This window comes from Solenopsis invicta, chromosome 10 (genome assembly GCF_016802725.1).
Source record: "Solenopsis invicta isolate M01_SB chromosome 10, UNIL_Sinv_3.0, whole genome shotgun sequence".
Lineage (NCBI taxonomy): Eukaryota > Metazoa > Arthropoda > Insecta > Hymenoptera > Formicidae > Solenopsis > Solenopsis invicta.
The window spans coordinates 17,556,547-17,566,213 of record NC_052673.1 but is presented as its reverse complement, the minus strand read 5'-3'; the positions used below and the strand labels follow the sequence as shown (position 1 = coordinate 17,566,213).

At 35.0% G+C, this 9,667-nt stretch overlaps 2 protein-coding genes across 4 annotated transcripts; both read left to right on the top strand.

Moving 5' to 3' along the window:
• Nucleotides 1-2,007: 2,007 nt before the first annotated feature.
• On the top strand, nt 2,008-5,361 carry LOC105197761 (arginine/serine-rich coiled-coil protein 2). Of its 3 annotated transcripts, none has more exons than XM_011164287.3 (5): nt 2,008-2,216; nt 2,482-2,562; nt 3,695-3,822; nt 4,011-4,689; nt 4,771-5,361. In XM_011164287.3, exons 1-5 carry the CDS (start codon nt 2,154-2,156, stop codon nt 5,068-5,070), a joined length of 1,251 nt encoding a protein of 416 aa, XP_011162589.1. In that variant the 5' UTR covers nt 2,008-2,153; the 3' UTR covers nt 5,071-5,361. The 3 variants fall into 3 exon arrangements, with proteins under 3 accessions (XP_011162589.1, XP_039310281.1, XP_025987335.1); XM_039454347.1 differs by lacking the exon at nt 2,008-2,216 and adding an exon at nt 3,061-3,119; XM_026131550.2 differs by lacking the exons at nt 2,008-2,216; nt 2,482-2,562 and adding an exon at nt 2,592-3,119.
• A 928-nt stretch (nt 5,362-6,289) lies between these two features.
• Nucleotides 6,290-9,322, top strand: LOC105197762 (cyclin-dependent kinase 1). Its single transcript, XM_011164290.3, has 4 exons — nt 6,290-6,326; nt 6,896-7,188; nt 7,312-7,631; nt 8,288-9,322. The coding sequence occupies exons 1-4, from the start codon at nt 6,290-6,292 to the stop codon at nt 8,529-8,531; spliced, it is 894 nt and encodes a 297-aa protein (XP_011162592.1). The 3' UTR covers nt 8,532-9,322.
• The last annotated feature ends 345 nt before the right edge of the window (nt 9,323-9,667 follow it).

Sequence of the window (9,667 nt, the reverse complement as noted above, 5' to 3'; positions counted from 1 at the left end):
AAATTATAGTTAAATTGCGGTATTTGCAACCATTTTTCTCTCACAAGAGAACTTCTCAAAGTGTCACAGCCCGATTTTACACACATGAAACTTTACATACATTTAGGTAACATAATTAGATGATTTTAGAAGCTATCAGTTGCTGCCCAAATTCGGTTTCAAAGGGTGAAATCATCCCTTATGTGTATAGCGGTTTTCAGCTTTTTTCGTTATATCTCGGAAACTATTCGAAATATCAAAAAAATGTTTTATATAAAAAATTTTAAATAAAATTACCTCTATTCAGTCACGTTAATAACATTTTTTAAAAATAATTATTAAAAAATTTTTTTTAATAATTGTTTAAAAAATTATTCTAAAAAAATATTATTGACGTGAATAAATAGAGATAATTTTATTGTAAAACTTTTGTATAAAACATTTTTTTATATTTTAAATGGTTATCGAGACAGAGAGGAAAAAACTAAAAATTGCTTTACACATAAGGACTGATTTCACCCCTTAAAACTGTATATTGGCAGCAACTGATATTTTCTAAAATCATCTAATTATGTTACCTAAATATATGTAAAGTTTCATTAAAATAATTGTCAGTGTATAAAACTGTTTTTCTTTAAATGTGTAAAACTTTGTTTTTTTTATCTTTTTTTCTAGTGATCTATCTTGATGTATAGTTCTAAAACCTTAGTATAGAATATTTCTACAGATAAGTTTAATTATAAATATTAAATTGTAATATATTTGATTTTTTACTGAAAGCTCAAGCTGTTCATGTTTTATTCTTACATTTGAATTAATATCATTGCTAAACACATTTGTATACTTTTATATAAACTAAATCCAAACACCACACAAAATTTACAAAGTATTTATAATGATTAGAATATTTAAAAAATATTTTATAAATATTTTTATGGTCTTAGATTGAACAGAGATCATAAATATTTATCATAAATATTATTATAAATATTGTATTCTTTCTGTATTCTAATCTCAACAAAAAGAAAATATAGATTAAAGTCTAGTCAATCAAGATTAAAATTAATCTATATTGATAAATATGGACATTAATTTTAATAGTTAGAAATAAATGTAACTGTGGAAATCCTTGTAAAACTTGCCTGGAACTCAATATAAATCAAATTATACACATATTCTAGTAGCAATTTGCTGCAAGATGCTGTAAATCTTGCAGTAGATTTGGATAGATTCTGCCAGCAGGACATTATGATTCACTTCCTCAATTTTCTCAAGTCTTGCGAAAGATTCTGAACATCACTTCTGCTGAAGGGATCTTATGTCAGTCTGATAGATTGTTAGCAGACTATTTATAAACTGCAGTTACAAGAATCTGCTTTTAAATAGTTTGATTTTCTGCAGCATCTGTAAACAATTCATTTGCATATAAATTTGCATGAATCTTGCAAGCAGATTTGATGACAGACCAGTGTGCTGTATTGAAAACTGTTGCATATCTAATTAAATTTTGCTGCAACAAACTGTACTCACAATAAGACAATTTGTTCTGCAGAAAATGCTACTAGGATATATACATGTATACATACAAATTTAAATCTGTAAGTACAATAACAAAGACTCTCTAGCAACACAAATTTTATCTTTCTCATCTAGCTTCTGGCCGAGCATCAAATGCGAACTACAGAACTTTTTTTTAAAAAAAAAGGAAAAGCAAATAAAAAGAAAGCACCTCTGTAAATCCGTGTCGTACTGTTCCAGATTCTTCTTCTATTTAATCTTTTTTCCGACTCCGAACGAGTCACAGTACGATTCTCTGTTCCAGATTCAAAAGCGACGCGGATATACTGAAAGCTCTTTCGCTAAGAGGAAAAGATCGAAAAAAAAAAGAGAATTTTCGGTAACGCGGAGTACAACAAAACTACAACAAGAAGCACGGATTGCGTGCGTGCGGCCAATGACGTGGTGTACCGTGTTCGGATCGGCATTGAGCGGCATTTCGACTCGGCTCGGCCGACCAATGGCAAGCGTGCGCGGAACGCGCCGAGAGGAAACGGCGTGGCGCGCCGCTCTGCGTCGCGAGCGGCGATACTTCGCGACGGTCGCCACAGTGCCTACAGTCCGATCGTAGCACAACAATAAGTTCGACGGAACAGTTGAACGTTTCACGCGCCATTATGGACTCGCTGGCGAATTACGCCAGCGACGGCGACAACAGCAACAATTCAGACGACGCGAAGGTGAGCGTGCTCGAGGATACGGACGAGGCCGGTTTACCGTCGACGTCGTCGTCGACGTCGCCGCCGCTTAGGACGCCTTGAGAGCGGTGCACACCGCTCGACATGGCTTCGCTAATACGCGTACTGTCTAATCTACGACCTCCTAGAAATATTTAGAGACGCGACCTTACCTCATTGTTTTCTACGTGCCTAATCTGCGAAGAGTTGCGGGCGTAGCGGTATGTACTTACTTGGGAAATGATCGATCTTGTTTTTTTTGTTTCAGACGCCACCTCGGGGGCAAGAAGAGGCAAACAGGAGGGCGAGCGATGCCAATTACGACCCGGTACAAATGGACATGAGTGAGGTATAGTGAATTCACACGCCGATAATTCTTAATTCCTAGTTGTTAAGTATGAAACATTCGGACAATGCCTAAGAAGATACCACAGTGACTTTATGGGTGCTGTATGTACATGCAAAGTCTTAGGCCTGATACATAAAGGGGATAGTATCCGGTTTTGCAAGGTCATGTCGTCGAGTCGATAAATTAATGCTATCTGCAAATGCAGCGTGCAGATACGGAAGCAATGTTCGTATATTGACAATAGTATTTATCGGCACAAGCTGCAATACTTTTTGTTAGAACGAAAGTTGGGCAAAATCTACATTTAGCGCTAATAGTCTAAATACAAATAAGACAAGACCTTGAAACCTTATCGAATGCAGGATATAATCAGGCTATCATTCACATAATTAAAATTTTAAATAAATAAGTAAATGGGACTAGTGCCATTTCGTGAGACAATATTAACACGTAGCTCTGTTGGTAATACATGATACAATATCTACGCATCTCGGCAAGGTCTATGCTGTGTGAGGGTCTTTCAAGACTACCCCCAAGTCCTATTCAGAAGATTAGAGGTGAGTAGAGGAAGCTGGCAGAAGGTAACACTAACAAAACATCAATCATCAAAGAAATCATGTGTACAAGTATACTCGGGTGATAACTAACTGCAGAGGCAGATTGATGTGAAGGGCCCTCATATTCCTCTCTCTCTTTTTCTCTTTCTATCTCTCCTTTTTGTGACATGGTTGTTTTATTGGTACTATTTTACTTGATTTAATAATTATTATACACAGATTATATTATCAAATAAAATAACACACATGAATTTGAGTGTTGCCAAACTTTTGTATTAAGTACAACCAAAAAGAGTCGAAACAAAAAAAAACTGAATTTCTGCCTTTTATAGAAATTCTTCAAATTTATGTTTATACTTTTTATACCTACTGTGTAAAATCATTTTCTCTCTTTATAAAGTATAAATTTCTCTACATGTGTATTACTTGCTGTCAGAGAATCCAACTTTGCGTGTATTGAAGTTACACATTCTAAAATAGTTTTTGTGGTAGGAGTTATAAAAACTATTATTTCTTAGTAGAATATGTAAGAAAAACCCATACTAAAATTGATAATTTTTCTTTTCTCTATACAGGAAAGCAACAACAACAATTCATCCAGGGAGTCCAGTAGTGAACGCGCAAATAGTCCTATGACGGCTCAGTCTACTTTCAGCTCGAGAACAGAATCTTCTCGGGCTTTGCCTTCACCATCAGACCAGAGGTAAGCTGGTTTGTTAATTATATGTAGTACAGGTGCTAGTCATATTTTTATGGATTATCAAATTTGCTATGAAAACAATTTCGATATATTTTACTAAAATTATATCGAATTATACACACCTGTCATATGTTCAGAATAATAATACGCATCTGTGTGGTATACCCCTGCAGAACGTAATCGTTTTACAGGCGAGCCGATCACGAGAATCATACGGGTTCGAAAGACGATCACAGGCGAGGTGATCGTAGCGATCGTAGTCGTCATTCTGACAAGAGTCGTCGTTACGATGACCGAAGGCAACGTGACAATAGCAGTAGTCACAGAGACCGGAGCAGAGATCGTAGGAGTAGGGATGATGATAAGCGCAAAACGTCTCTTGGATCGTCCAAGGACGAAAAAAGTGACGACAGAGAGAGGAGCGACAAGGATCATCATTACAGGGATGATCGGAGGGATCGTAATCGTGACAGGAGTGATAGGGACAGAGATCGTCGGGAGGGACGCAGAGATCGTAGCGACCGCAATGAACGGGATCGGCGACACTCCAGGGACGACCGGAAGGATCGATATCGGGACGAGCGTTCGAGCTATCACAAGGAGAGGGACCGCACGCGATCGAGATCACGATCGAGGGATCGCGCGCCACCGCTACCATTTAGAACGATGAGTTATCGAGAGGAAAAGGGCCGGAACAAGCTAGCCCAGTTGGAGAAACTGGGCATAGAGCTGAAGCCGCCAGAAGGCGGCGATGCTGTGATGCCCGGTAGTGTTCAGGGCGAGCAGAACTATTACAATCCGTTGGCGACGGCGACGCAGGGCAAGTACGCGGAGCAGATCCAGAAGAGAAAGCTGTTATGGGCGAACAAGGTGACGATTATCCAGCGATAAGTATTTTTAATTTTATACAACACGTAATCCCATTCTATAATTGCATTTATCTTTTCACAGTCAAAGCAAGACGACAGTAACAGTACGTCAACCGCAGCTTCCACTGCCAACACGTGGATGGGAACGACTTTTACGCACGATCAAGACGGGAAGGTGACGGCCAAGTTCAAGCGATTAATGGGTATTAAGGGCGACCTACCTAGCACGCCAGCGGTAGGAGCCAAACCGGATATTCTAAAAAAGCAGGAAGAGATGTTTAACAATATGGAGCAACAATACGAAGTAGCGCGTGCTACTACGCATACGCAACGTGGTGTAGGGCTGGGTTATGCAACCGGTGGTTATCAATTTCCACGATAAAATTGCACTGGAACTTTTTGTCCATTGTTTAATTACATTTAATATTGGTAGATATATTGATGCATATAGAATTTATGTTTGCCAGTTCGCGATTTTACGTCGATTCGGTTTTTTTTTTTTAATTTTTATTTATAGACTGGATCGTATTATTTCTAAGTCTTTCCCGCGAGTTGCGTAAGAATAGCAAACTGCAGTTAATCCAGATTCAAAGTTCACCGATTGCAATGAAGTTATGTATTTGCGCGTTGTAAAAGCACTAAAAATAAATTTATTAAGATTATCTAAAAAAAATCTTGGGTGCTTTGTTCATTTATAAATTGTGTTTCTTCTCTTATTGTCCAATCCCGTCTCATACATGAATATATATTAAAAAAAAAAAAAAAATGACAAATATTTGAATTGTGATTTGTTGCATGAAAAGTAACTTAAAATTTTTCCCATTTTAAGATTAATTAATTTGCCTGAGAGCCTTTTCAATTATTATTTTGATTCGAATTCTCGTCGTATCAAATCTTTGAAGTATTGTATCGTCTCTACGATATAATTGACATATTCGCGTACAGTCGTGAGCTAAAAGGTTGCAACACATTTTCTTCGATGGTTTTTGGAATATAAACTTGCTCATCAATCGGCGAACGTAATTGGTTGGATCCACAGGTAAGAACCAATTGTTTGCCGAGCAAGTCTACATTTCAAAACCATTGAAAAAAATATGTTGCAACCTTTTAGCTCACGACTGTACATACATACAATACGCGCGCTCGGTGCTTCCTTCTCCAGGTGTACCAACAGTCGGACGATACGCCAGTCGATCATGAAACTTTTTCTCTAGGGCGGAAAAGTGAAAATCTTTACCATTGAAGTTAATGGAGAAATTTCTCACTTTTCACGTTTCCGCCTTAGGGAAAAAGTTTCATGATCGACCCCCAGATATCAGTGGCATCCGGAGAAAGATCGGAAGTTTCCGGAAGTACGCAGCGCTCAGAGATAAGTTTGGCAGCTGCGATAATACCGTTGAGAGGGCGCTAACTCACAGCAAATGTGCGGTATGTTTACCAATATGGCGTCTGACGTTTGATTTGAATTTGTTCGTTAGGCGACACAGCGAGGCCTTGTTAAGTACCCAAGGACTGGATCTCCGGTCAAGTCGGAGGCAAGATTTCGTGAGATCTCAACGACTGTTGTGGAACCGACATTCGCGTTCTTTCGGCCGCGCAGGATGGATAACTTCATAAAAATAGAGAAAATCGGGGAAGGTGAGTGCATAGAAGATACGAGAACCTGTTGTCGACAAGTTTTTGTGCATCGCTTGCATTGTATCACGTGGCAGTAATTAATGAATATTTGTTGAGCGTTTGTTTGGCAGCCTCGGCTGCGGAAACATTGTGTGTAATATAATGAAAGATCTCTGCTTCTTTCTTTTATAACGTACTTGGAGTATTTTTACCTATACAAAGTATACTGTACTTGTGTATAAACAAGATATGTCCAAGTAGTTATATTTCTGCCAAACAGAGATTATCTTTGTCAAATGATCGCTGCAATATTAATTATCGTTAAATGGGCGATGCAATATCCATTAATAGCTAAAATTTATGGGTTGCATTTGATTTTAACTACATATGTATTTCATAAAACGTTTGGATTGCCGATAAATATTAATCTTTGTTTTTTTTCAACTGAACTTCTTACGTAGTTTATTTGTTCTGTTTTTCTTCCTATATTGAAGTAAAAAGGAGAATAGATAAATATGGTTTTGCTGAAAAAAAACAAACAACATAATACAAAGTTTAAAACGATATGTCAAAATCTTGATATTTTTTAGGTACATATGGAGTAGTATACAAAGGAAAACACAAGAAGACTGGAGAAATTGTAGCCATGAAGAAGATTCGCTTGGAAAGCGATGACGAGGGAATACCATCAACTGCTATTAGGGAAATTTCATTGCTAAAAGAATTAACCCATCCGAATATAGTGAGCTTGATTGATGTATTGATGGAGGAGTCAAAATTGTATCTTATCTTTGAGTATCTTACTATGGATTTGAAAAAGTACATGGATACTCTGGGTAACAGAATGATGGAGCCAGCTGTAGTTAAATCATATTTATATCAGGTTTGTATAAAGTAAATAAAGAACATTACATCAGTCTTATTATTATATTATGAAACTCTTAAATTGCAATGAAAAATTTTATTAAGATTGATCATACACTAACTTAATTGCTCACTGTTTCAGATCACACGTGCGATTCTGTTCTGTCACAAGCGCAGAATACTTCATCGTGATTTGAAACCACAGAATTTGCTGATCGATAAAACTGGAATTATTAAAGTAGCAGACTTTGGACTTGGAAGAGCATTTGGAATTCCAGTCAGAATATATACACACGAAGTTGTAACTCTGTGGTATAGAGCGCCTGAAATTCTCCTTGGTGCTACTAGATACTCATGCGCGATTGATATGTGGAGTATCGGCTGTATTTTTTCAGAGATGGTGACCAAGAAACCATTGTTCCAAGGAGACAGCGAAATTGATCAACTTTTCAGAATATTCCGGTAAAATTTTTACATTATCATAAAAATATTATTTCTCAGACCATATAATTCTGTGTTATGATCAGAAATCTACTTTTGTTCCACTTTTTAATTATTTTTTACAAATTTTTTGACTGTTTTTTTTCATAGTTTCTAGTACATAAACGAGTCTTAAAAAAAGCAAGACAACCATAAATTTTTATTCACATAAATGATTTTTATAAAAAAAATTTTTTTACTAAACTATTATCAATATCAGGACGACAATTTAGTCACTTATTTAGGACATCTTAAAGTATTTTTCAGAATTTTGTGAGATTTTTTTCGCTGTTTTTATATTATAAATTAATTATTTTTAAAAAATATGGAAAAATCAATTCTTTCTAAATTCCTCCCTAAAATGTTTCTTATAAATATTTCTTATAATAGTGTTCTGGAATTTTTTAGATCATTAAATCCTAATCTGAAGTCAAAATTATAATGTATTGATTTTCTTGAAAATAAAAAGTAAATTTTGTATTTATTTGTCCACTATATTGGATTGGCCATTTTAAATTTAAAAATTCTGACTTGATTTGTAATTAGCACTCGAAAAATTTCCACATATAAAATTCCCAAAAAATCGATCTGATATAAAAATCGTGACAGAAACGATTAATAATTATTCTATCTCACAGAATACTAAGAACACCGACAGAAGACATATGGCCAGGGGTAACACAGTTGTCAGATTACAAAGCGACATTCCCAAATTGGATGACGAATAACTTGGAGAGTCAAGTAAAGACATTGGATGCAGATGGATTGGATCTGCTGCAAGCTATGCTCACCTACGATCCTGTATACAGAATATCTGCACGGGCGGCATTGCAACATCCCTATTTTAGTGATCTGGATACATGCAACATACCCGCTGCATAAAACGTAGAAAATAAACAAAAGGGAAAAAAGCAGAATTTTGCATTTTTAATCGTGTGACTACGTGAAGAGTATGTCTCAAGGTGTACTGAAAGTTAATTTATTTGAGTAAATATTCTTAATTTTAATCATTTTATCGATTAAGATTTAAATTTGTATTTTTTAGTAGAATCCATTTTATCTGCGAACAAGCATACGGCTCTTATTAAATTACATAAATTTCATGCATAATATTATTATATATATATATAAGTTACTATTATATGATAACAATATCTTATGTAACGTTTTGTTTAAGTTTTCTACAGTATTCCGTTTAGAATGATTTTATAATCAATAATGTCAATGCTAAATATTTTCCTTATATCTAATATTTTATCGATCTTAGATCGATAAATGTTAGAATATTATTACTATATTTGTACGTTACATTTTATTTACTCTTCTAATCAATTCATTTTTGTAATGTAATATATGCGTTTCCTGTACGCATCATGTCAAAGAAACAAATTACAAAAAATTTTTCCAATTTTACGTGATGTGTTATATAAGCTAAAATTCTTGTTTTTTAACTTTGCATCTTATTCTCTGATTTAAATAATTTACAATCATAAATTGTCAATAGAAGACGCGAGATAAGTAAATTTTGTAACTACTACTATAAAATCTACTATGCTACGTATACGTGCCTTAACAGAAAATTTACATACTATGAGCGTTGGTCGCATTAATCTAAGAATGTTTAATGTAAAAATTTTCTATTTTATAAATAAATCAATATTTTACTGGCATTATTTCGTATAAATCAGTTATATAAAAACCATTAGAATGCCTGGTATCTGTTGTATAAAGTTCAATTTAAATCACATTTGTTTCCGAGAAATGCGGAACCTACATATACTATGTATGAAGAATTAGTATAATTCTTAGAAGAGTCACTTATAGTATCATACTTATAGTTCATGTTTATGGATGCGTCATCGTGCTTATTAGACGTAATTGAACGTCAGTGATAATTATGATAATCCTACATCTTTAAAAGAAATAATGTGCAAATATATGAGATAACACATTTATCATAAAAAAATGAATCAGTGTAGACCGAATCGCAACTTACAAAGAAAAACAGCCAGACGTTC